This window comes from Microtus pennsylvanicus, chromosome 11 (assembly GCF_037038515.1).
Source record: "Microtus pennsylvanicus isolate mMicPen1 chromosome 11, mMicPen1.hap1, whole genome shotgun sequence".
NCBI classification, from domain to species: Eukaryota; Metazoa; Chordata; class Mammalia; order Rodentia; family Cricetidae; genus Microtus; species Microtus pennsylvanicus.
In genome coordinates, this window is record NC_134589.1 from 60,341,903 (window position 1) to 60,369,729 (window position 27,827).

Below are 27,827 nucleotides of genomic sequence, written 5' to 3' on the forward strand. Positions count from 1 at the left end.
TGAGGGGCTTCCCTGGCCTCTTTTTCAGTGTCCCCGCCCCCCCCAAATCTGCCCTGAGCAACTCGTTTACACATAGAATTCCCTTAGTACACCAAAACCCTCAGATGTTCAAGAGTTAACTATAAAATGGTGTAATAGCCAGGCGGTGGTGGCACACGCCTTTAATCCCAGCACTTGGGAGGCAGAGGCAGGCGGATCTCTGTGAGTTCGAGGCCAGCCTGGTCTACAAGAGCTAGTTCCAGGACAGGAACCAAAAGCTACAGAGAAACCCTGTCTCGAAAAATCTAAAAAAAATAAAAAAATAAAAAATGGTGTAATATTTGCCTCTAACCTATATGGCCTGCATGCACACTAATGGGTTGTATGTCTCCCCACCCCCACCTTCTTTCTCTTTTTAATATGAGTCTCACTACTTGTTTAGGCTGGCCACAAACTCCTGGGCTCAAGTGATCCTCCTGCCTCAACCTGAATTGCTCCTGAATAGTGGTGTACACAGACACACTGACATTCCCTGCTCTTCTGTATGCTTTAACTCATCTCTGGGTGATATTCAATTCATCAGAGATTCTAAATGCCAAACAGGACAGCATGCTTAACTGTGTCTAAGTCTGGGTAAGGCCATCATTGCTTCAAGGCCAGGCTGCTGCTAGCTAACAAGACAAGCCTTAACTGCAGTTGCTCCTGGGACTTGTGACATCGAAAAGCTGTCTATTTCCATAGGAAGCTCCCCGGCCCCGCCCACAAGAGCAGTTCTCAGAATGCCTGTCGGCATTCTCTAGGCTGCTAGCTGCTTTCACTGCAGTGCGTTTGGTGAACTCTCTACTACGCCATTTTCTGTCTTGGTGAATTATTCCACTGCTCCACATCACAGGTACCTGTCACCAGAGTTTGACTCCTAGCTGCTGTACTGTTTAAGGAATAAAGGTGGGGGAGGGGCTAATTATTCAGAAGATATCAATTTGTAGGGAAGGTAGACAGAGTTGGCGGACAGCTCATTTGTGGAACCCCCAGATAGGAGAGCTGAATGCATTATAGGTCTGTACTGTCCCCACATAATATGACCTAGAGTGTGTAATGTGATTAGTACAAACTGAATATGCTGTGCCGAATGTGTAAAATACGAGGTTCCAAAGCCTTCACTAACAAATACTTCACTAACAATTTTACAGTATCACACGTTGACATGATATTGTCTTTATTGGATTACTTTTACCTGCTTCTTGTTGCTTTGTAGCCAGCCACTAAAAAATATTCGTATGGCGTTCTAGTTCAACAGGAAAGGATTAGGTTAGACCCTAGGGAAGGAATCTCAGTCTGTGTTCTTGCCGCGCCCACCCAGCTCCTGGGTACCCAACACAGCTGCCAAGATGGCAGTCTGCAGAAACGCCCACACAAGAAAACTCCAGCAACCAACAACCACAACCTCGAAAACCTGCCCCGAAGAGAAAGCACAGACGCAGACCCCGCCCCACCCCGTTCGGCGCCCCGCCTCTTTGCGGCAGAGCTCAGGCCGGTGCAAACCGGTTCAGTGGCCTGACTGACACTCGGTTTTACCCAATCCTTAGCAAGCCCCGCCTTCCAAGTGGAGACTCGAAGCGTCGCGTCGCCAGCGTCTCGGAAGGCGGCTCCAAAGCAAACCGGACCAGCCCTCCAGCCTATGATAACCGCCGACCGTGCCGCAGACAGGCAGACAACCAATGGCGTGACGCGAGAGCGGGATTCCGTTGGCCCCACCTCCTCGGGCCCGGCGTCTCGCGGGAGCTAGCGGACTAGAGTGGGGCTGTGGGGCGGGGCCTAGAGCGACGGAGCCTGCGCATTGCGGCCGCCGGCCTGGGTGACGTTATCCTCTCCCGCGAAGAGCCCCGCCCCGCCCCGCCCCGCCCTCCTCGAAGCTCGAGAGTGCTGCGTGAGCCATCGGGGCTGCAGTCCCCTGCCTCGGTTCTCCGCGCGGTCTTTGTCCGCCGCTTTGTTCTCGCCGCGCTGGCGTCGTCCTCGCCCCCTTCTCCGCCCGCCCCGCGCGCCCGGGCCTTGCCCGCCATGGTCACCCGGCCCGAGCCTGAGGTCGAGGCCATGGATGCTGAGCTGGCCGTGGCGCCGTCGGGCTGCTCGCATCTGGGCAGCTTCAAGGTGGACAACTGGAAGCAAAACCTGCGGGCCATCTACCAGTGCTTCGTGTGGAGCGGGACGGCCGAGGCCCGCAAGCGTAAGGTGCGTCCGAGGCCTGCCCGGCTCTCCTGCTTGGGACCCAGGGAGGGGGGGGGGGTGTAGGAGAGAAGCCTGGCAATGCGGGGAGGGGGTGAGGGGAAGCCTCGCGGTGCAGGGAGGGAGCGGGGAGGGGCAGAGGAAGGGGCGAGGCAAAGCCTCCGGGTGCAGGGAGGAGGTAAGGGGTGGGCGAAAGGAAGCCTCTAGGTGCGGGGAGGGGCGTGTCTGAAGAGGAAGACTCGGCCTTGGCGATTGGCCTAGACCGTCGCGGCCAGTAGCCCTGGTCCGTGAAGGTCGCGGTGCAGGGTCGGGGTCAGCGAGGTGGTTCTGCGGGTGGTGCCGGGACTGAGACCCGCAGCACACACAGGAGGCTGGCAGGGCCTCTGCGCACTCGAGCTGGGGAAGCGAGGTTTTAGATCGTAGGAGGTGATTGATGTCCGCAGCCATCGAGGTAGTAGTGGCTGTTTTGTTGTTTACTGGTCCTGTAATCCCAGCAGCTATGACTATATTGTTAGTGATTTGCAAGTCGGAAAACGTTCTTTAATCTTAGACTTCATTATTACAGTTTGATTTTGAGGTAAAAACTGCAATGGGGAATTTTTTTGTTCCGGTTCTAAGTCATGTTAAGTATTAAATTCTCTCTCTTTAGTTTTTAAGACAGGGTTTCTCTGTGTAGCCCAGGCTGTCCTGGAACTCACAGAGACCCACCTGCTTCTGCCTCCTGAGTGCTAGGATTAAAGGCGAGCATCACCACACCCGACCTAATTCTCTTTTTTATCAATCATGGTGGAAGACACCGCAATAACATCTTTTAATGTGACTAAAAGTTTATATTCTGTAACAGCCTGTTAGGGTCAGAAATTTATTGTATTTTCAGACAATAGTCTTCCTATGAAGAAAGTCTGGCCTTAAACACCTAAACCTCAATAGTTTTCCTATGAAGAAAGTCTGTCCTTAAACACCTAAACCTCCTGTCAAAGTTTCGTGAGGACTGAGATTGCACAGGTGAACCATCATGGCACAAAAGTGCCAGATTGACATCAGTGTTCCACGGTCATAATTTTGTCACCGATCCTGGATTGAGATGTGTTGTAAAACTCATTTTTACATGGGAGGAATTGGGGGATCCTCCCCTTTCTCTTTCTGTCTTTTGCTTTCCCCTCCATCTTCCCGACTCTAGTTCCGTGTAGCATCACACAAGGAAATGAAAAATTTCCTTTTTAATTAGAACTGCTCAGCTGAATATTTAAATTTCCACTGTGCTAGAAGTTCTTTATTAAGTGATGTTCACAGCCCAGAATTCAGACACTCATGCAACACCCACAAACCGTGTTTTGTTGAACTACAGTGAAGTAGGAAATGAAGGCAGCTAGTTGTGCTCTTGAAGATGCCTGGACTTTAGCTTGTGTGCGGAACTCCACTTCTCTGAAGTTCCCTCCGCTTCAGAATGTTCTCATTTCACAAGCCAGTTATTCTTCTAAAAAATACTTGACCAGGCATAAGAGGGAATACAAATAAATATCTGGAAAAGTATTGATCTTCAGCCATCAGAGCAGTGTCTAACCCAAGAAGAATGACAGCAAACAGGATATGGGAGACAGGGGAGCCCTTATATACACTGTTGGTGGGGGTGTAACCTACAGCCTTTTGTAAACCAGTGGAGACCCCGCAAAGAGCTGGAACTAGACTACATGTCACTGAGCCATTCCAGTCCTTTGTATAGACCCAGAGGACTAAACACAGGACAGCGATGCAGGGGGACTTCTTAGTGGGAAGAAATCCAGAAATTTGGGAGGGGGGGGATAGTGTTGGCGGTGAGTTTAAATATGTATTAGGATGTCATAATGAACTACTATATGATAATTAAAAAAATGAAGGAAGAAGCATCGTTAGGTGTCTGTCAGGTTTGTTTGCAGCCTGTGGGTTATGACTTAGGAGAGAGTACCGTAATGTGAATGTTGTGGAGAAGGCTCCTTGCAAAGCCCAGTCCAAGTTAACGTCCAGTTTCCACCATCCACAGAGCTAGCTTTGGGTACTGGCTGATGGGCAGGCTGAAACCTTCCTCTGAAGAGTCACCACAACAGCCACTCTTTGTAGGTGGGAAGCAGCCCTGCTACCAGTGGTTCTAGAAGCCAGCTGTGCTGCTCCCCAGATAACCCCTCAGCACCCTGTGCGCCCCGTTATGCCTCTCCCTGGCAACTTCATTGCTGATGCATAAATTGGGTCTTTAAAACCTGAGCCTTGAGGATGGCTGGAAATTCATCTTCACAGTTAGTGGTATTGGTAGGGTGGACGCTAGGGTAATAGCGGATAGGAGGACCGCTGTAACAAGTGCCACTGTAACACTCCCCACGATAGGGGTGAAGTGTCTGGAGGGCCTCCCTGCCAGGACTCTAAAGAGTTCACCCTGGTCTCCCTCTTCCGAGACCCAGGCCACGGTCTCCAGTGTCCATTTTGTCATTCACATGAGCTTAGCTTCTGGTCCTGTCATTGTTTTTTAGGAGGGGAGGGTGCTTGTGCCAGCATTTAGTGATCACCCAGACTATCACACCTTTTCTAAATAGGATAGCCTCACAGTTTGTGGGGTTAATACTTGGCCTTTGTTTAAGCATCGTGATTTTAAACTGAATGTGTTTAATGAACTACTCTAGGGTTTTTTTCAGTTCTACAAATTAAAGCCTTACCTAAATTAAACCCTTCACTTGTAGGATAAATGAAGCCAGAAGGCATAGCTCAAATAAACTCTGTGGGTAAATAGCACCCACTTTAGGGTCTTAAGCTGCCACACCATCCAGTGGCCACTGACCATACATGCCATTTTAAATAAAGGTTAAATTCTGATTGTGCTAGGCATACCGTAGCCTGAGCTCAGCGTGTTGCTGTGATCTACCACAATGAACAGTGCTAACAAATAATATAAAATATGTAAGGGGAGGTTATTATTAATATTTGTTTGTTTTTTAAGGAGGTATTTCCCTATGTAGTCCATACTGGCCTCAAACTCAGCAATTGTTCTGCCTCAGCTTTCAAAGTGCTGGGACTACAGGCGTGTGCCACTGTGTTTTGTTAAAAGTGAGGGGTTTATGACTGTATCAAAGACCACTCGCTGTTTTCTGTATTCATTGCAAATTCTAGTTTTTTGACTAGCTGATAACATTCAGAAGAGAATCTGCCCTGTTTTTTTAATCTAGTGTCTTCCACAGCAAGTGGCAAATCTGTAGTTCCGCCTTAATTTTACTGTGCTCCCCTGTGTAGTTACCAGGTGAAAAGAGGAAGCAGGTCTTCCCTGAGAACTTTCTCTTGCTCTCATACTCACCCAGAGATGCTGCTTATTTCATGTGTTGGAATCCTACCCCTTATAAGACACATGTGTATTCCACAGTTTAAACTTTTTACTCTCTTCTGATCCCCTTCCCCCATGCTCTTCCAGTGAGCTTTGGTGACCCTTTAAATTATTGCAACATCTCACCTATTAATTTACCTATGTAGGTCCTTTTTGTGTTATTTATTTTGTATTCTATTTTTCAAACCATTTGTAGAAGATGTGTACATTTTAATGGTTATTTACTTATTTATTTATTTGATTTTTCAAGAAAAGGGCCAGAAGAGGGCATCAGGTCCTCTAGAAATGGAGTTCTAGAAAGGTGTGAGTTACCACATGGGTATTGGGACTTGAACTCAGGTACTCTCCAAGAGCAACCAGTGCTTCTAACTATCAAGCCATTTCTAGCTCCATTTTTGCCATTGTTTTCTTCAAATTGTCTGGAAGTCAGTTGATGACATCTGGGTAATATTGCCATCAACCTCCATGAGATTGAAGATGTAGTCTTATGACATAATAATGAACACTGTCAGGAATAACATGAGAATATAACTATCTCATCTCATGCATAGTCCATACTTAAATACTAACTTGCATTGCCTTCAGTTAGCACAACTCCAGTGAGAAATGACTGGGACCACATGTTCAACAGGTAGATCTTCTGTGCACTCTGGATCCAAACCTATGCACAAGTTTGGCAAAACCAGAAACTCAGTTAGTCCAAGCCCAGCACTTACAGAGCAGTTGAACAACTCTGTACAACCACGCCACCCAGAGTGTGCCAGCTTCCGTCACTGAAGGAACAGTGGAGTATGAGTTGGAGTATTCAGTACTATGCAGTCTGCCCACCTCACCAGATTTCGGCACATTGTATCTACTCCCTGTCTCCCCAGCCGAAGTCTGCACAGTTGACTTGTACTATGACATAGCCTGTGGTCATGCCACGCCCATGTCGGCATGTCTTTGGTACAGGGTGGTAGCACTATTTATCTGTTCGTTGACTTGGTAGGTAATTGGTCTATTTTTGCAATTTTGAGTGATAGTTTTATCTGGTGATCCTAGTGTCCATGAATGATTCTATTTAAGTCAGTTGTTACTGTGATGATTATAGAAAATGGGCTTTGTTTCGTCTTTCCCACTACAGTTATATGGGACTCTACTAGGAAGAAGACTTCGGGAGAGGTAGTATGTGGGCTTGTATAGTAGTAATTTTAGTATGGATTTGGATGCCTTTTGTTCTTTATCAGGTTTAAGTAGTTCATTCTCACTGTTCATATATATGTCAGATCGTGCCTTGGTTGCCCAGTGAGCATATTAACTCTGACCCTTCCTCCTCCCATCCTGCCCGCAGTGCTGCAGACTGGCACATTCTTGGGTGGTGTGAGTATGTAGACTTGTCTACCGCTACATCCATACTTGCTGTGATTGCGTTGCTGGGTTTCTGTGGTCTGATTCTTAGCAGTGGGTTTTTCTTTTTTTTCCTTTGTGTATTGCTTTGATTTGTGTCTGTTTTCTGTAGTTCTTCTTTTAAACTCATTGTACATTGTTTTTAGGACCTTGATTCTTAAGCTTCAAAATGATAACCTGGGCTAAGGATGGCTGGGTATGAGCTTCTGCCTGGAGCACAGGTGAACTCGCCTGGGGCACTATTCAGTGCTGGGTGTGAGAAAATGATGTCATCACCGTAGCTGTTCTCTTGTTGATTTGTTTTTGAGCTAAACTAAGTGCTTTGGGAAAACAGAAAGAATGGAATGCTGTGTTAAAGTCTAAAGACTCAGAAGAAAGCTCCTGTACTCCCTCCCACCAGTGCCCAAAGCGTGATCCTCTGACGTGGACTCCACGTTTCCTCTTGAACTCCTGTTGCATTCATACTGCTCATAACGCCTTCTCTGAATTTCAGGCAAAGTCCTGCGTCTGCCATGTCTGCGGCATCCACCTGAACCGGCTGCACTCCTGCCTCTACTGTGTCTTCTTTGGCTGTTTCACCAAGAAACACATCCATGACCATGCAAAGTCTAAGCGGCACAACCTGGGTAAGGCACCCTCCTGCAGTGGGAGCTAGAGCAGGCATCGGCTCTGGTAGCATGTTATCTTTCCAAAAAGCCCAATGGGATGAAAGAGTCCTTGTGAAACTGAGCTCTCAAGTGGGCATTGGCATTTGTTTGAGACCTTCTAAACTGGTGTTATAGTTTGACAATGAGTTTTCTTGTTTCCGGTAGTGCAGGTTCATGAAAGGCTAGCTGAGCATTATATGACATCAAGTATATGAAGTAATTATGCATGTATATGTGAAGTAGTTGTACATGCGTGTGTGCTTGTGTATGTGTTAGTGTGTGTTATTGCTGGCTGTCTCATGCTGTGAAGTTGCCATGTGGCCAAAGATAACCTTAAACTGAACTTCTGATTCTCTTGCTTCCACCTCCCCGAGGCTGGCATTATAGGTTATGTCTACCATGTCCAGCATTTGCTTTGTTCTTTTAAACAGTCTTGTTACATAGTCCAAGATGGCCTCAGACATGGGATCCTCTTTTGTTAGTCTTCAACGTACTAGGATTCTAGGCATGCATCATCACACCTGGCTTGGTGGTGGGTGATGTAAGCACGTACAGCCACCAGTTTCCATCTTAGCCCTGTGTCTTCCTCCCTCCCCAAGTCCCTAAGTTTTAGTGTGATTGGTTTTTTTTTCTTCTTGAGACAGGATTTCTGGCTGTCGTGGAACTTGATTTTAGACCAGGATGGCCTCTAACTCAAAGAGATCCACCTACCTCTGCCTCCTGAGTGCCAGGACTAAAGGTGTGCACCGCCACACTGGATGGGCTTTTATTTTCATTTCTCTTGAAATAGTTTCTAGGGCTGGAGAGGTGGCTCAGGGTTTAAAATCATTGACTGCTCTTCCAGAGGACCCGGGTTCAATTCCCAGCACCCACATGATAGTTCATAACTGTCTGAAAGTCCAGCTCCAGAGGACCCGACACCCTTAGCAAAACACCAATGCACGTAAAATAAAAATTTTAAAAAAAGAAAAGAAATAGTTTCTAGTTTAAAGTAGCAGTTGGGACAGATACCTTGATAAGTTTGGTGTCTGTGCTATGAAGTCAAGGATTTTTGAGTGGAACCTGTTATACCTGTCCCTGGAGAAAAAGGACTCAGTCAAGGGACAACAGCAAATAGCTCTTAGTGTCCCTTACAAGATTGCCAGCCATTGAGGATGTAGCAAAGTCTCATTCCCTAGCCAGACAGGTCACTGAGAATCCTTGTGGGCCTAAAATAAATTCTCTGAACTTTTGCCCTAGTTTTGAATTTTGTGCTTGCACAGCTGAAGCAAAGCATCCTGATCCTTGAATCAGTACTTTACGAGGCACAGGTATGTGCCTCCCGTTCTCGCTTGGCCCTGGGGTTAGCAGACATACTTCATCCACCCTGGATGAACCCTTGCAGTTGGAACTCCTGCAGCTCACAAAGAAAGATGCTCTGGGCAGCTAGTGTTCAGCTGCCTGCAGCACTACCTTGACATACTGGATTTAATTTTGTTCTCTTCCCTCCTTTCTTTCTGCAGCTATTGACCTGATGTATGGAGGTATATACTGCTTCTTGTGTCAGGACTACATCTATGACAAGGACATAGAAATCATTGCCAAAGAGGAGCAACGCAAGGCTTGGAAGATGCAAGGTGCGTTCATGGTGCTTAGAGAAGGTTAGGTGACCAAAAAATGGTCAAGGGAGCTGGCTTGGGCTGGGTAGGAGAGAAAAAACAAGTCCTACTTTTCCTTTGGCAGTCACATAGCTCACAGAAGTGATGAAGGTAATGCAGAAACCATGAGATGGGTTATTGGTCCTTAGGAGAGGATGGATGAGCTGAGATGGGTTATTGGTCCTTAGGAGAGGATGGATGAGCTGAGATGGGTTATTCGTCCTTAGGAGAGGATGGATGAGCTGAGATGGGTTATTGGTCCTTAGGAGAGGATGGATGAGCTGAGATGGGTTATTGGTCCTTAGGAGAGGATGGATGAGCTGAGATGGGTTATTGGTCCTTAGGAGAGGATGGATGAGCTGGGATGGGTTATTGGTCCTTAGGAGAGGATGGATGAGCTGAGATGGGTTATTGGTCCTTAGGAGAGGATGGATGAGCTGAGATGGGTTATTCGTCCTAGGGATAGAATGGATGAGCTGGGATGGGTTATTGGTCCTAGGGATAGAATGAATGAGCTGAGATGGGTTATTGGTCCTAGGGATAGAATGAATGAGCTGAGATGGGTTATTGGTCCTAGGGATAGAATGAATGAGCTGAGATGGGTTATTGGTCCTTTGGAGAGGATGGATGGGTCTTCCACCACAATACCCTAGGCTGTGTCCATCCTTCCCACAGAAGGTCTGTTAGACATTACAATCCCTCCCTTTTCTTACTCTGTTCTCAACCCTGGCAAGTTGGGATGTTGTATTGCCTCTTGCTGGACTGGTGTGGGAATTCCTTAACTATTGGGCCAGGTGTCTGGCTCAGTAGTGGAGCCATTTCCTAACATATACAAGGCCTAGGGTTTGAACCCCAGCATTACATATATATGAGGAAGCAAAAACTGTTGAAATTTGTCTTTCTTAGTTAGGGTTTCTATTGCTGAGAAGAGGAGGAAAACATTTAACTGTAGTGACTTGCTTACACAAGTTCAGTCCATTATCATGGCAGGACATGGCTGTGTCAGGCAGATGTACTGGAGAGGTAACTGAGAATTCTACTTTTTGCATGGGCAGCAGGAAGTAATCTGTCTGTCTGGGCGTGGCTTGAGTGTATATGGACCCTCAAAGCCCACATCCACAGTAACACGCTTCCTCCAACAAGACCACACCTCCTAATAGTACTATTCTGTTTGAGGACCGTTTTCTTTCAAAATGATATAATGATAAGAGTTTCTTTTACAGTGGAGTTAGATGCATCTTAGAGACAATACCGTTAGAAATTTTGTTCTCTATTTAACAAATAACACACACATATTTTATGTGTGTGTGTGTCAAAAGCAGCCTGTCTCGGCATTCACAAAATGTGTGTATTCCAGGTAAGTAAAGCCCAGAAACCATGCAGAAGTCCCCTAACACAATGTCAGTCTTGTAGCTTTTATGTCCTAAATTTACATTTTATGCATTGAAACTTAAGTGCTCAACGAAAACGTATGGTAATAGTTACTCCTTAAATGTAAGATGTTATGTCTCTTCTTGGTAAAGTTTAGTATAGTAAGACATATAGTAAGATAATCCATGGGTTTGTTACCTATAGGGAAGCTGCCCAGTTCCTAAATGTTTCTATTTGTAGAGGTTGGTGTCTTCTATTAGCCCATCATGAAAAAGAAGTTTTATATTATAATAAGTATTACACAAAGATCTTTAGCAAATACTGTCTCCATGAACCCCCACCCCCACCCCTTGGTTTTTTGAGACAAGATTTTTTTGTATAGCAGCCCTGGCTGTCCCAGAACTTGATTTGTAGACGAACTCACAAAGATTCACCTGCCTCTTCCTCCCGAGTGCTGGGATTAAAGGTGTGTGCCACTACCGTCCGGCTACCTTCATGATTTTTATACGCACTGCAGCCTTAATAAAATCGCATAGTTAACAACTATGAACACAGTACTCCTGTAAAAGAAACCCCTAGTGAAAATGTATAAGGAAAGGAGTTTAAATTGTGTTTGTGTTGGTGCCAGTGTGTAGTGGTCTGCATGCCCTCGTGTCAACATCGGGTGTTCTGTTGATCTCCATCTTATGTTTAGAGTCAGGGTCTCTTACTGAACCGGGAACTCATCGTTTCAAAGAGACCATTTTATCAGTAAGCCCCCAAGATTGGACAGACCCACCCCCCAGCCCCCAGCACTGGTGTTACAGGTGCATGCTGTTCTTCTGGCTTTTACATGGGTGCCAGGAATCCTAATTTGGGATGTCGTGCTTACATAACAATCACTTTAGCCACTAAGTGAAATGAGTTTAATACATATGATTAGAGGCCTTGCACATTTTCTCTCTATAACACAGGAGGTCAGTCACAGTGAGGGTAGAAGTTGGTGGGACAGTGAGACACAAGGAGCAAAGGCAAGCCCGGCAGTGCTGCATTTGTCCAAATAGACATCTGGCCTCCAGCAGCTCTGTCCTTCATTCTCAGTGGCATCAGTCTGGCCACGTACCCCAGTGCCCCTGTGGTTGTGACTCCTAAGGGGCGCTGCCTGGGTCAGAAAGAAGTAAGGAGAACTCAAGAACAATGACAATGGGTTTTTGATCCTACAGCACGTACTGGCTTTGGGGGAGCCTAGGCAGTTTGGATGCTCACCTTACTAGACCTGGATAGAGGTGGGTGGTCCTTGGACTTCCCACAGGGCAGGGAACCCTAATTGCTCTTTGGGCTGACGAGGGAGGGGGACTTGATTGGGGGAGGGAAATGGGAGGCGGTGGTGGGGAAGAGACAGAAATCTTAAATAAATAAATATACCACCAAAAAAAAAAAAAGGAGGCAAAACTCACTCTGAGAGCACATTTGAGAACCTGGCTTAGTCTAACCTTTACCAAATCAGTATCTCCGCCTACCTAATCCAGACCGAATGATTCTGCCTGCAGAGATCCCTGACCAATGATATACTCTCAGCCCTAAAGTATTCTGGAAGATGTTCTGTCTGAAATAATATCAGAAGTAACATACCAACCAGTTCCTTGTAGGAAAGGCGCCATTTCCCTGATTGAGGGTGGAGAATGGGGCGGTGGCTCTGGTGTACCAGTTTCAGGTTTCTGTCTGTCCTTACATGTGTTTCGTGTCACCCCTCAGTCACAGGTGCAGCAGTGCTGTGCAGCTTTGTTCTTTATTATTTCTGGGTTTACCTGGTGTCTTCTGTGACAAGACACCATGACCAAAAAGCAAATTGGGGAGAAAAGGTTGCTCATCTACAAAGGAAGTCAGGACAGGAACTCATGGGAGGATCCTGGAGGCAGGAGCTGTGCAGGCCATGGAAGGAGTGCTTCTTACTGGCTTGCTCTACATGGTTTGCTTAGCCTGCTTTCTTACAGAACCCTGGACCACCAGCCTAGGGATGGCACCAATCACTAATTAAGAAAATGCCTTACAGCCAAATCTTATGGAGGCCTTTTCTAAATAGAGTCTTCCTCCTCTCAGCTAACTCCAGTTTGTGTGTCCAGTTGACATAAGACTATCAGCACACCTGATTTCCCCCAGTTTCCAGAGAAGCTCACATTTGTCTGCATTAACAATGCTGGGTCTGCGTCCCTCTTGACCAGTAAACAACATGTCTCTAATGTGTCAGCATCATTGTTGTGTGCTGGGGAAGTAGACCACAACCCTGACATGACTGGTTTTTTTGTTTGTTTGTTTTTAAACTTCCCCGTTTGCCTTCTATTGCTGTCAATAAAACACTGACCCAGAACATTTTACCCTTCCAAGTCACAGTCCTTCACTGAGGGAAGTCAGGGCAGAAACTGAAGCAGAGACCATGGAGGAAAGCTGTGTACTGCTTTGGTTCTCATGGTTCATACAGCTATCTTCCTTTTGTACCCTAGGACCACCTGCCCAGGGGTAGCGCTCCCTGCAGGCCAGTTTGATGGAAGCAGCTCTTCAGTTGAGGCCCTCCCCTCCCAGATGATCCTAGCTGTGTCAGGTTGACAAAGAGTTTCCGGAAGGTAGAAACAGGTGCTCTCAGGAGTCCAGGGTTTTGTGGTTTTTTAGCCAGTTGTTTCTGTTCCCACAAAACAATTCATATCACCATTATGTGGGGATATAGTATTTCTTTGTGCAGAACACTTGAACCATTAGTTGACATTCATGTGCTAGGGCCATCTGGGCAAGCGATGGTTACTGAGTTAGAAATTGAAAGTTGTTTAGGACAGGTCCTTCTGAGTGGGGTGTGCGCCAAGTGTGCTCTGCGTTACCTTTCGGGTACCATTGTCGTGGGTTCCAGTCTTCAGTACTGTCACCAGCAAGTAGGTCAGAGTGCATTTTCAGCAGGCTGTGGGTGTGATTTCTGGCACTTGGGAGATGAGCAGACTGATCTTTGAGTTTGAGGCCAGCCAGTCTACATAGTAAGTTCCCGGCCAACCAAGGCAACATAACTCAGCCGACAAAACAAAAAAAAAAGCATTTTCTTTTTCTAAGGCAATTCTGGGGATCAAATATGGGCCACACATTGGTAGGTAAATGCTCTCCCACTAAGCTGCACCTCAGACTTAAAGTACTTATTGTCTGTTAGTTTCATTTCCGGAAAGATCCTTTGTGAGTTACTAGGTTGCCCTATTGTAGCTGATGTACTATCTCTGGATCCAAGGCATTTGAGAAACATTAGTGTCTGGCAGTTTGATGGGTCGTGTTTCTTTCCTTAACTCAATAAACATGGCGTATTAATAGACACTCGCTGAGGGAGACTCGAGGTAATCTGGCACCTCTCAGCACAGCGGGTGTTAGAAGAAGGGTCCCTTCTCCGAAATGCAGCCTTACAACTGTTATTTACAAGAGAACTTAAATACCATTGCCTGAGACTGTTTTCCATCTGCTTAGGTGTTGGAGAGAAGTTTTCAACTTGGGAACCAACCAAGCGGGAACTGGAACTGCTGAAGCACAACCCAAAGAGGCGGAAGATCACCTCCAACTGTACCATAGGTGGGTGAGGGGCAGGCAGGGTGTCAGATAGGTAGAAAGCCTTGCCTTTCTGTTAGTACAGCATTCTTCCCAGGCCATGCCTTAGTGGCCTTCCTGGATTTGTTCAGCACTCAGCTCTTAAGCGCCTAGTCTTCAGGGGTCTTGTAGACGTGGGATGCAGAGGAATGAGTGGAGATGACCCCTCCCAGTTCCTTGGCATCTGCATGGCTGAAGGCACTTGCATGTGTTCTGGTCAAAGCTGCTCCTCATGGAGAGTTGATAATGCAAGTAAGTGAGGTTGTTCTGTTTTTGGTTTTTTTGAGACAGGGTTTCTCTGTGTAGACCAGGTTAGCCTCAAACTCAGAGATCCAACTGCTTCTGCCTCCCTAGTGCTGGGATTAAAGGTGTGCATCACCACCCCTGCTGATAGCCACTTCTTCTAAAAAGGAGGAACTATATTTTAGAGCTTGTTTGAAAAGCATTTTGACTTGTTACAAGGGCTCTTTTCTGACTGATGTGCCTGTTTTCATAGTAAATATATTTGGGTAATACTTTGGAAACATAAAGAAGAAAGTGGAGGACAGTGGTGAAGAGCGTTGTGCTGTCCATACAGAAATTAGAGAGCACTGCACGCTCACTTTCCCGCTCTTGTCACGTGATGAGTGAAGAAAGTGACTGGTCGTGGGGTGTAGAGGAAGCTTCGGCTGGGGCCTGGCGTCCTGGGTCTGCACTCAGCGCACGGATAACACTGCTCTCAATGGCTCCCATCCAGGTCTGCGTGGACTGATCAACCTGGGGAACACATGCTTCATGAATTGCATCGTGCAGGCGCTGACCCACACACCACTTCTGAGAGATTTCTTCCTGTCAGACAGGCACCGCTGTGAGATGCAGAGCCCCAGCTCCTGCCTGGTCTGTGAGATGTCCTCTCTCTTCCAGGAGGTGAGTGCAGGCACAGCTGTACAGCTGGCTCTTTCCCTGCTTCTAAGGAAGTGAAGCAGTTGAGGATAACCATACCTAAATATTTTTCAATATGTGACTGTACTGTGGAAGGCATAGCTTTTTACAAAGGGATTGCTAGAGATAGGTTGTTGGTTTGGCTTTTTGGAGACACATTGTTCACCAAAGAGAAGGGCCGTCAAAGTAGGCAGTCAGCTTAAGGATGGCATTCATCTCCAGGAATCCTGGAAGTTTCATATGTAAATGCTGTTGTCTGGGACAGTTAGCTCAATGATTAAGAGTACTGGCTGCTCTTCCAGAGGACCCAGTTCAATTCCCAGCACCCATATTGCAGCTAACAACTGTTTGTAACTCTGGTTCCAGGGAATCTGATGCCTTCATACATATACATGAGGCAAAACACCAATGCACATAAAATATAAATAAATAAATAAATAAATCATTTTTAAAAAATTTTAAAGCTGTTGTTTGATCCCTGCATTCAAGACATGCTGAAAGGGGCTGGAGAGATGGCTCAGTGGTTAAGAGCATTGCCTGCTCTTCCAAAGGTCCTGAGTTCAATTCCCGGCAACCACATGGTGGCTCACAACCATCTATAATGAGGTCTGGTGCCCTCTTCTGGCCTGCAGACATACACACAGACAGAATATTGTATGCATAATAAATAAATAAATATTAAAAAAAAAAGACATGCTGAAGATGTGTGCCGGCCCCTTTTTCTGCTTCATTCTCGGTGGCAGTGGATAACCCTTCCCAAGTATGCTCAGAGGCCTCTGCTCTGCAGACTGGCAGCACAGAGAGCCAGTGCTTACTAAGGCTGTCCTTGATCTCATGATAAAACTTGTGATGTGCCTATCAATGTCTATCCCTAAGCAAAGTCATGTCCCCTTGTTCAGGCTTGATCTTAGCACTTACTGACTTAGTGGAAGAAGTCCTGGGATGAGTTTGGGAAGTGCGCTCTGGTTGAGGGGGTGGTGGGTGCTTTGTGAGGAACATTGTATAGACTGAATCGCTTGATTTTGCTCTTCATTGTGTAGGCTTACCAGCAGAAGTAAAGTGGAAAAAAGTGAGATTCGAATCTAGTGAGTCCAAATAAAATTACAATTGGTGGGGCTGGAGGAATGGCTCATCAGTAAGAGCACTGGCTGCTCTTCCAGAGGTCCTGAATTCAATTCTTAGCATCCATACAGTGGCTCACGACCATTTGTAACTGTAGTCTCATGGGTTCAGATACCCACTTCTGGTGTGCAAATATACTTACAGGTAAAACACCCTCATACATAAAGTATATAAACAAATAATTTAAAATCTTTTTTTTTTTAAAAAATATAATTGTGAAAAGAAAAACAAGCAATTGTCTGGTGGTAGTAGCACACGCTTTTAATCCCAGCACTTGGGAGGTAGAGGCAGGAAGATCTCTGTGAGTTCAAGGCCAGCCTGGTCTACAGAGCAAGTTCCAGGACAGCCAGGGCTATTATACAAAGAAACCCTGTCTTGGACGAAAGAAAGAAAAGCAAGTCTATCTGAGCAGGCCACCTACCCAGTCTACAGCCATGGATTTTTTGCCAGATGAAGACTGGCAGGTGTTCTAGTTGTCCTTTTTCCTTCTCTAAACAGTTTTACTCGGGGCACCGCTCCCCACACATTCCGTACAAGCTGCTGCACCTGGTGTGGACGCACGCCCGGCACCTGGCGGGTTATGAACAGCAGGACGCACATGAATTCCTCATTGCAGCCCTGGACGTCCTCCACCGGCACTGTAAAGGTGGGCCTGCCACCATCTCCCTGCTGGGCAGGGCAGGTGGGGACTTTCCTTAAAAATGGAGCAGAGCAAGGCTGGTGCTCCCCCAGCAACTGTAGATAATGCTTGATCTGTCTTACAGACAGTGTAGTTAGGTTCTGTTTCCACTAAGAAAGATCGCATGGCCGCTTCTAAGGAGTTCTTCACAGTTTGTTTTGTTATTATCAATTGAATTTGGATATTTTTCGGAGGCAGCATCTCACTGTGTAGCTCAAACTGGCCCTAAAGCACAGGTCCTCTTGCCTCAGCCTCCTGAGTGTTGGGATTACAGGTGTGAACAAGAATAGTGGTCCCAGGTGAGCATGCTGGCACATCTGTAATTCTAACACCCAGGTGGCAGAGGCAGGCAGATCTCTGCAAGTTCAAGGCCAGCCAGAGCTACCTTCCCCTGACTCGGGAAAGAAAGAAAGGAAGAATGACATACCCCACCCCACCCCTGTCATCAGATCTCTTGTTGAAATAAATACCTTCACATACCTCATAGAGTGTTGGTCCTCCTGGTGTCCTCCTGTTTGCTGGGTGGATGTGGACTTACTGACTGCTTTGTGCTGTCTTGGTGACATTGCTAATGGTAGTCACACATCTCTGTCCTCAGGTGATGACAATGGGAAGAAAGCCAACAACCCTAACCACTGCAATTGCATCATCGACCAAATCTTTACGGGTGGGCTCCAGTCTGATGTCACGTGTCAAGTCTGCCAGTAAGTGTTCCCATCAGCTGGACAGTCACCATGAGTGTTTTAATCTGCCGTAGCTATGCCATATTGCATTTCCCCATCTGCAAGGGAGTCTTCTCTGGACTTCAACCCTAAAGCTCAGTACCTTAGAGAAGGCTCCCTGAGCTCTGGTGTTCATAGTGGAGCACCTGCACTAGTGTCGGGTGAGGGATAGTTACTTAAACAGCTATGCTTGGTCATTTGACGAAAAATGCCTCCAGTAGAGAAGACACGAGGAATCAATAGATTGCCTCAATCTGTAGGCCGAGAGCTCTTCCCTTGGGGGCCTGTAGAGTTTTGCTGAACTCGCAATTAGCAGGGTGTCCTTGGCAGCTTCATACATATCTCTCTGCTTTTCTTAAAGTCTTCGAAACTAAGATCCAAAGCAAGTAGCCCCTTCAGATGGCAGATCATTCGTGTCCTTGCTCCTAATGTGAATTGGCTTCTTTGCATTAGCTCACATAAAGCCAGGGTTCTTTCCAGGTGCAGCAGTTGCCGAGTGCTTTCCTCTCCAGAAGCAGAAAGGATCCTTTGACTGGGCTGGAGAAGTGCCCCAGGCACACCCCACACCATCCCCCAGTGCCCACCTGTACTCTTCTCAGGGTTCAAGACCAGGGTGCAGGAATCTGGGGGTGCTCCTGTGGTTTCCTAGGAGCAGAGCTCCTTTGAGCCTTGTCTTTAATCAATGTAAAATCCCTCTATCCCTGACCTATAATGACTATTCTGTTAGCAAGAGGTAGCCTCAGATTTTGGTCCATAGCTGAACCCATTTTCTTATTCTGAGTTTCCCCTTTTTAATATTGTAATATAAGTCTTCTAACAGGAGTTAGCCTTGTTAGATGCAGTATTGTTTATGGGGCTGCCAAGTGTGGCCTGTGCACTCTGTGGATGGGGGTTTCTCAGTGTCTTTGTCCGTGCAGAGCACCTGGTTTCTGAGCAGTGTGGCTGCAGTTCCTAAGTGTTGTGAGCTGGATCCCAGCAACCAGGGTTCTGCCTATAGCTCAGGACTTTATACTCTGCCAGACTTCCCAAATGAAGTCATTACTGTGGACATTCCTGTTATATCCTGAGGCTTCTGATGGACAGGTGGGCAGAGAAGGCAGCGTGTTTAGCCTATCTAGGGGCTGCCTCAGGCCACAGTTCTCACCAGTCCTCATGTGCCCTCATGTGTTTTCATCTTTTCTTGCAGCGGGGTCTCCACCACCATAGACCCCTTCTGGGACATCAGTTTAGACCTGCCCGGTTCTTCCACCCCATTCTGGCCCTTGAGCCCAGGGAGTGAGGGCAGTGTGGTTAACGGGGAGAGCCATGCATCAGGCACCACCACTCTCACAGACTGCCTGCGAAGGTGAGACACATTCTGCAGTATTGGTTCAGAATGCTACTTCTTCCTTCCACTTACTGCTTGATTCAGTCTTTAAAAAGTAACAGAAAGGTCTGGAGAAATGGCTCAGAGGTTAAGAGCACTGGCTGATCTTCTGGAGGTCCTGAGTTCAATTCCCAGCAACCACATGGTACCTCACAACCATCTGTAATGAGATCTGGTGCCCTCTTCTGGCCTGCAGGCATACAAGGAGGCTGAACACTGTGTACACAATAAATAAATAAAATCTTTAAAAAAGAAAAAAAAAGTAACAGAAAAAAATGACCAGAGAGAGAGAGAGAGAATATTAGCACATTGAAGATTATCCTGCTGCTATAAAGTGACATGGTGATCTCGGTACCCAGTGCTGCATCATAACCCCACCACCACCACCACCCACACACAGAAGATTGCTGAAGCTTGTGTGGGCAAGAGCATCACAATCCGTCCCACCCACAGCCCTCTTGGGCCTCCCCTAAGCAGTTCAGGTCTGGCTTTCTCTAGAATTCTCAGAGGTTTGTGAGTGGAACCTCATAACACATCACCTGTGAGGTGACTCTTCCACTTTGTCTTGATCTCTGGCAGCCAGAGAATTGTGTATGGGGTAGATCTTGCCATTCCACTACTAGCTGGTGGGCCATGGGTGATGACACCATTTGTTTATTGAGCCCTTTGGGTCTTCTGAACTGCTGCTGTCCTCATTTGTAGCTTTGTGTGGATGTATGCTCCATTGTTCTGAGACAGGTTGAGTTGCTGGAATGTATAATAACAAGAATATTAACCACCATTTCCCCAGACCTCTCACGAAAATATGTTTGTGTGTATAGGTAAGAGAGAGAGAATAGATAGATAGATAGATAGATAGATAGATAGATAGATAGATAGATTGATTGATTGATTGATTGATTATATGTATGTGTATAGGTAGAGATAGGTGGGTAGGTAGATAGAATAAGCTTAAGAGAAGCAGGGAAAGTTCTTTGTGCTGTGAAATACAACACCTTTAACTGTTGCTCTGCATCTTGGGTGGTAAAGTAACCTGTTCCCCCCTTTCTCCCTGTCTTCTACCTTCCTCCTATTTTCTAAATGCCTTTTAGATTTACCAGACCGGAGCACTTAGGAAGCAGTGCCAAGATCAAGTGTAGTGGTTGCCATAGCTACCAAGAGTCCACAAAGCAGCTCACCATGAAGAAGCTGCCCATTGTGGCCTGCTTCCATCTCAAAGTGAGTTTCCCAGAAAACTAGCCTACAGCACAGCCTCAAACTTATCAGCTCAGCTTAGAGCCCCTCAGTGTGTCCAGTCCCAAGAAACAGGAAGTAAGACTGCCTCCTGCACCTTTCTGTGTCTTGCTGACAGAGTATGCGCCTCCTTGTGAAGACAGGAAGGAACTCCTGTAGGAAGTGGGATTAGATTTTACTACTTCTGTCTCTGTGTGCGTAGGCCAGAGGGGGTGTCAGAGGTCCTGCTCTGTCATACTCCACCTCACTGCGTGGAGACAGGGTCTCTCACTGAACCTGGATATAGGCTTGAGGTTGGCAGCCCAGTGGTCCTCCTGTCTGTGCCTCCCACAGTGTTGGGGTTACAGGTGCATATGTCCAACCGCTGGCATTTTAGGTGGGTGTGGGGATTTGAACTCAGGTCCTCAAGGTCTCATAACTGCTGAGCCCTCTTTAACTTTGTTTCACTAAAAGACCCAGGCTAGGGGTGTGAGTCAGTGGTAGAACTCTTACCTAAAATGAACAAGGTTCTGAGTTCCACCCCAGAACTGCGGGAAGAAAAGATCAAAAAAACAAGGACCTGAGCATTGTGGTCTGGGCCAGAGGCCAGCAGGCTCTTGGAGAAAAGCCAAGTAGTAGGAAATTGAGTCTTTTTGTTGTTGTTACATGTATGGCTGTTTTGCCTACATGTCTATCTGTGTACCATGTGCATTCCTGGTGCCCACAGAAACCAGAAGAGGGTGTGGATCCTCTAGAACTGGAGTTACAGACTGCTGTGAGCTGCTATGTGGGTGCTGAGACTCAAACTGAAGTCCTTTGGTAGAGCAGTCAGTGCTAGTATTTGAGTCTTTAAAGGCTACGAATGATTTATGCTTCCTGTCTTTATTTTAATACCCCTTTAAAATGTAAAAGATCAGTCTGATCTTGGTAGTATGCAGCTGTAATCCCAGTATTCGGGAGGCTGAGTCAGGAGGGTCCTGATTCTGTGTCTGCCCGAGCAATACTATTTCAGGAAATGAGTGAGTCAAGTAGAAGCTGGCCAAGGGCCCTTTGCTGGAGCCTCCAGTCTGGACAGCCCAGCTGTTACTTTCTCTGCTCATTTGTTCCCTTCTCCCTTCATCTCTTCAGCGATTTGAACACTCAGCCAAACTTCGGCGGAAGATCACCACATACGTGTCTTTTCCCCTGGAACTGGACATGACTCCCTTTATGGCCTCCAGGTAGAAAAGTCTGGTGCCCCTGTGTGCGTCCTGGTGAGGAGGCGAGTTGTCTGATGGGTGATCAGTGCCAGGTCTTAGACCAGCTGTGTTACGGCTGTGTAGGCCTTGCCTCTCTCCCCGGCCTCAGTACTTACCCTGCTCACTTGGTTGCCTCCTCCTGTGAATCCTTCATTGATCGCTTGTCAACTCTCAGAATTGGCAGAAGATAAAGTCACAGGCAGACCACATGACATGTTTTGGTTGATGGAGACAGATTTTGAAATACAGATAGACAGGGTTCAATTACACCAGTGGATCCTCTTTGAGATCAAATTCTGTGTATCATAGACCACATAAAATTTAACCCTCAAAAAACTACAGTGCTTGCTAATGTGTTTGCTGTCTCTGGCTGGCATCTCTAAATGTGGTAGCTTAAAACAGTAGAAATTTATTCTCAGAGTAATAGAAGCCAGAAATAGGAAACTTGTGAGAAGGGTCCTGACGGGGTTCCCTGGTGTCATCCGCTCCTGGAGCTTCCGGGTCCTTCTCTGGCTGTTACTGCCCCGGGCCCAAGGCCCTTCCGGAGTCTGTCTCAGCCGTTGGCGTGGGTATTGGTGGTTAGGGGTAGAGCTTGACTAGAAAGCCTCGTTTCAACATCTGTCGTCACATCTGCACAGGTTTTATAAATAGGTCACACTCACAGTTTCGGGGGTCAGGGCGCAGGTATTTTCAGAAGCCACACCTCAGCCCACTGTACTGTCTTCAGCAGGCTTCCCGTTATTAGTCATTGATGTCCTTCCTTTTGGGCTGTGTTCCTGGGTTCACAGGTCACTGACTGAAGTGATGTCAGAGACCATGAGAATTCTCTTGGGAAAATGAGGTGCTGACATGTCCAGGGATGGGGTGACATTGTTGCCGATCCCAAGGTCTCACGGGTCTTGCTGTCTTCTGCTAACTTTGGGATTAGATAAATAAAGTAGTTTGGAACCTAGCACTCCGTGCACAGTCCCTCCTCCCATTCTGTCGAACAAGCTGCTAGTGAGACACTTCTTGATGTCCCTTGCGCTCTTCAAGAACATAGTGTGGGGCTAACTTACAGCCTTGGGAAGGAATTCTTTCTTTATTTGGTGTACTACAAGCAAAACATCACAAAGCCAGGATCAGAACCCCTAGAGGCAGAAAGTGGCTTCGGGGTCCACGGGATGTGAGGGGTTGCTGCACAGAAGCAGTAGGACCAGCCCAAGCTGGATTCCTCACCACTGTGGGGCAGTCTGCCTAGGAAAACTCGCGTGTGTGAAGTATACGTCTCAGCGTCAGTTAATCCTGTTGTTGGAGCCTGTCCCTCTGGTGGATTAGTAATTAAGTCTTATTGCTGCCTTACAGCAAAGAGAGCCGGATGAATGGGCAGTACCAGCAGCCCCTGGACAGTCTCAACAATGACAACAAGTACGTGGGGTTGCAGGGCCTGGGGGCTGAGAGGGCATTTCTCAGATAGCTGACCCTTCCTTCCCTACTTACAGTCTCTCATCTGGACAGACTCCTTTCTTGTAGCAACTCCCCCCCCCCCCTTTTTTTTTAAAGAGACTTCTGGTGCGAGGGTTTGCCTTGGAGCGCAGCACAATGAACTTGCTCCTTCTGGTACCATTCCTCTTGCTGTTGGTAGCACAGACGGATGGCACAAGGAAAGCAGTTACTGCCACTGTGGCTTCAGTGCAGTTCTCTTTGCTGGGCCAGAGCTGGGTGGTGCAGAACTGGCTCTCCCAGCTGTGCAGCCGGCAAGCTCTGCTGTAGGCTGTTCAACAGACCATGATAGAGATGCTCTCTCCTTCCACACCAGGTACTCCCTGTTTGCTGTTGTTAACCATCAAGGGACCTTGGAGAGCGGCCACTACACCAGCTTCATACGGCAGCACAAAGACCAGTGGTTCAAGTGTGATGATGCCATCATCACCAAGGCCAGCATCAAGGATGTGCTGGACAGTGAAGGGTACGTGTGGGGTGGGGTGGAGGACCTGTGCTGCTGCTTGTCCGTCCCTTGTGTCTGAACAGAGCCACAGGCTGGACTGAATCTGCCACAGTGGACAGTGGCTCCTTGGATCAGACGTCACTTTGGGTCATGTTTACAGGGTGGGAGTGTTGTGGAACAGAGTTACTGTCTGTGTGTCGCCTAGATCAGAGAACATTGTGGTCAGCATTTGTCCTGCCCATTCTGTGCAGTGGTTCTGAGCACCTTCTCTGCTGCCTTTGTTGTCCATGGTGTATCATCATTCACCCTGAACTTCCTTGAGTCCTTAGAATTCCCAGCCCCTAGGGTCAAGACAGACTGCCTGCCACAGATGGAGATGGTGGGTGTGAAACTCTGGGTCCTGGGAGCCTCCAGAAAGATCTCCTGGAGAAAGTGTACTACTTACTGGGCAGGGGTTGGGTTTGAAGGAGATGTGGACTCTGTGTGAGGGTAGCCCCGCTGGGAACAGGAGAGGTAATGACTGTAGGAGGTCGCCAATTCAGGCTGGGTAATGGGAGGCCCGTAGTGTCTCTCTGTCTTGAAGACTTGAGGTGCTGTAGTGTTCAGAAGTCAGGCTGGTGAACCGTTCTTGACTGGCGTAGCTACTTTGGAAGTTAGGATTAAGCCCACGTTCTCCTTTGCCTCCTCAGGTACCTACTCTTCTACCACAAGCAGTTCCTGGAATATGAGTAGCCTCCTACCCTGCTGGCCAGGAAAAGAGAAAGAGAGAACAAGTTGGCAATCTTCCCGACATGATCCCTGGTCTCCTCACATCAGAACACCGTGGTATCCCTCCTGTGCAGATGTGCCTCACACATGGCCCCTCTGCACCAGGAGATGTTAGGGTGGGCATGAGCTATAAGACTTGAGTGGAGTGTGCTCTTGGTGGACAGGAGCCAAGGGGCCACCTCTTCTCAACCTTGTGCTATGCTGAGGGCAGATGTCCTCAGAGCAGACCAGCCTCTGCCTGGTGCTTCACCCTGTCACCCCACACGGGTTTAAAAAGCACTGCGCTGTTGAAAATGAGCCCATGAAAGCTGTAGAGTAGCAGAGGTGATGCCGGAGGGCAGAGTGCTTGCTGTGTTGTGTGGCATGAAGGGCAGGGATGTGTCCTTTCTAAAGTTGTAAAATAGCCCTGGGCCCAGGTTGAGGCCACCCACAGGCTTAAAACATCTGGTCTACAGATAACTTTGTATCAACTAACTGCATGTGGAAACACCAGCCCAGATGTTCCCTTTGTTTTCTAGAAATAGGCGTCTTACCTCTACCCCTTGCTCTTCTTCCATGCTAGTGAATTTCATAAACGTGATAGCAGTGAAGTGAATGATTATCAAGTTTATATGGAAAGCTAGGTGACCTTTCCTTTCCTGAGAGCGGAATGTCTTGCTTTTTGATCAGTGTTGTTTCCTCACCCCGTACCCCTCCTTCCTCCCCGCTCAGTTAGCTGGTGGCCAGGCATGGGGAACAGGGTCTCTGTTATCTTGGTCTTTGGTCCTTTTGCCTGTCCAGATGGTTTAGTGGAGGAGTGAGATTTGAAGCTGAGTGCTCCAGGTGGGGACCGCATTGCTTTGTGTCGCCTGCCCGCTTCCCTCTGCTCTGTTCGCTATAGTTTCAGTAAAGGCCAGAATGAAAAGGCTTGGTGGTGACCAGTTCTGCTGACAGAGTCAATCATGAAATTTCTTGTAAGATATTTTGCATGTGTCTTTGGACAAGGCTTAGGTTGAATATTTCTAAGAAGTTAAAATCTAGGGTCTTAGTGTTTCTCTTTATAGCACTGCCTTTTCAGTGGTGCTTGCCCAGGGGCCTGCGGCACGTCACTGCAGGGGTCTCAGGGCCGCCGGCTCTGAGCTGTAGTCTACAGCAGGTATCTTATGCATCACTCGTGCATAGCAAGTACAGCTCTATTCCGATTGTCCTTTATTTACACACCTTAAATTTGAATTCCATATACTTATCATGTGTATAGAATTTTTTTTTTAACTATTTGAAAATAAGACATTTATTTACTGACAGGCTACAAAAAAGCAGGGCAGGTTCCAGCCCAGCTCCTTAGCTAGTTGTGACAGGATGAGGTAGCTGTGGCAGAACTAAGTGGCCGCTGTCCAGTTAGTGTAAAGATCACCAGAAGTCAGGGGCAGCTAAAGCCTCCTGTGCAGTGTACCCGTGTTCCTATTTCTGCATTTAAAGCAAAGAACAAACTTGAAGCATGTTTTTGAAGAAGCTCTTTTTGAGAAATATGGGTGAACCCAGATTCTCAGACATGGACCCGTGTTTGTGGGACTCAGCTGTGGAGGTACCCTTGGGGAATCTATTCTGTTTGTGAACCCCCATAGGAAAGACTTCACTGTGGTTGGCCTAGAGGAACCAGAGCCCAGACCTCTTCCTGAAGGTCTGCCTCTTTGACACTGGTGGATGGGGCATCCAGAGACAGAGGAAATGAGCAGGTGTGCTGGCCAGGCCTGCTTCCTCTGTCCCCACAGCACACAGCCCGTCTCTACCTGAGGAGGACAAAACCTGTTTTCTGCCAGAGTGACTCTAACCTTTTATATCCAAATATATTCCCCTTCTTTACCGCGGGCTTAACATTTTAAGCACTTTGCTTTGTGCCTGCAGTAAGGAGGCCAACCAACTCCTTGACTGCCGCACGTCTGTCTCGGGCATGTGTGGACGGCTGAGGAGCAGATTGGAGCAGTGGGCTTGGGAAGTTCTTTCAGTTACCCCTTTGGATAGCAGGGCAGGAAAAGGGTTTCCCATCCAAGGACCATCCAGTATAGGTGCCCAGATGGTTGGAAAGTGTGTGCGACCACAGGACTGCGTTACCCAGCCCCAGTCTAGAGCGTGAGCAGACCTCTTCTATGACCGCTGGTACCAGCCTCACAGGAGACCAAACTAGCTCTCTTCAGATGTCTTCAATTCAGGAGGAGGGGCGGGATCTGCAATTCCTCTCTTCATCCCAGGAGTCCCCCCTCAAGCTGGGCTCTGGCCTGAGCGACCTACACCATGTGAACCTGAGTGCTCTTGTGTTTGGCTTGGTATGTATGCTTTTCCTTGTGTAAAATCATTGTTCTTTTTGACCAGTGGCTTGTTTCATTTATTATAGCTTTGAAATAAAATGTGAGGGGAAAAAAATCCAATGATTGTATTGTGGTTAGAAATTTTATTACCAAGACATTTGTCACTTTCTCCCCTGTCTTTTTGAGGGGCTTGACTGTCTCCTCCCTGGTGACTTTAGTCTTTCCTATACCCTAATAAAGCTGCATTTTCTTCTGAAACTGACTGCTGACCCTGTTCCTAACACAGGCAGCCACAGGGTGGGTAGCAGCCATGGGTTTCCTGTGGGTAGAGATATCATGCGCTCCACCTGTTCTGTGATGAATCACCTGCTTAACCCTCCTACCTGCCAGGCACACGGCCACACTTTAATCCCTGCTCTTGAGAGGCAGAGGCAGACAGATCTCTGCCTGGTCTGCATAGTGAGTTCCAGGTTAGCCAGCGAGACCCTGGCTCAAAACACAAAACAAACACTGCTTCCTTCTGTGGGCAGGAGGATTAGTGAGGAACACTCCCCAGCAGAGGTGTGTGGTGGGTGCTGATGCCTCTTCCCCATCCCAGCCTCAGGTGGTCAGAGCTCACCTGGTTGGATCAGACCTTTGTCTCAGAAACCAGTGAGATCTGAAATTCTGGCCCTCCTTGTTTGGATGCTCTTTTTATCAAAATGGTCCAGAGAAATGTGCCACTTAGAGTCCTTGGCCTCACTGTGTAGCAGTTTCGACAGATTAAATGGGACAGCTGCTAGGTACCACAGGTGGAAAATTTCCCTACCCTCAAGGTCTAAGACTCAGATTAGCACTCAAAGTAGTAGAGCAAGTGCATTAGTATGCATAACATTGTGGGGTCAATCCCCAGTCCTAACCTCCCAAAAAGGAGGGGGCCTGGAGAGATGGCTTAGCGGTTAAGAGTACTAGCTGCCATTCCAGAGGACCTGGGTTCAGTTCCCAGCATATGGTGACTCACATCTGACTCCCAATTTCAGGACTTCTGACACCCTCACACAGACATACATGCAGGCAAAACACCAATGAACATAAAAATACTTGTTTAAAGGGCAGATACAAAGGGACGGAGAGATGCATGGGATCGAGATGTGTGATGTAAAAGCCACAAAAAGCAAATGTTTTTTTAAAAGCCCATTTAAACAAAACAGTCATTTTTTTAAGAGAAATAAGAACAAGTTTGAGTTAGTTTCTAATTCTAATATTGATCAGGTTTCATAATCACCTGAGTTCTCGACCCGATGCTGCACTGGCTTGTGAGGCACCAGCATTACGTAATGGTCGTAGACATCCCATCACTTCGCTTACCAGTTCTCCCTGAGTCAGCTAGCAGGTGAGGCGATGGGAACAGAAGCCATTGCACTGCCCTCTGGC

At 47.3% G+C, this 27,827-nt stretch overlaps 1 protein-coding gene across 1 annotated transcript; it reads left to right on the forward strand.

The window, feature by feature from the left end:
• Positions 1–1,782: 1,782 nt before the first annotated feature.
• On the forward strand, positions 1,783–26,672 carry Usp22 (ubiquitin specific peptidase 22). The gene is made up of 13 exons (XM_075992293.1): positions 1,783–2,208; positions 7,425–7,557; positions 9,081–9,194; positions 14,058–14,159; positions 14,911–15,080; positions 16,716–16,863; positions 17,495–17,600; positions 18,805–18,963; positions 20,076–20,202; positions 21,325–21,416; positions 22,779–22,841; positions 23,233–23,382; positions 24,051–26,672. The coding sequence occupies exons 1-13, from the start codon at positions 2,038–2,040 to the stop codon at positions 24,091–24,093; spliced, it is 1,578 nt and encodes a 525-aa protein (XP_075848408.1). The 5' UTR covers positions 1,783–2,037; the 3' UTR covers positions 24,094–26,672.
• Positions 26,673–27,827: the final 1,155 nt, after the last annotated feature.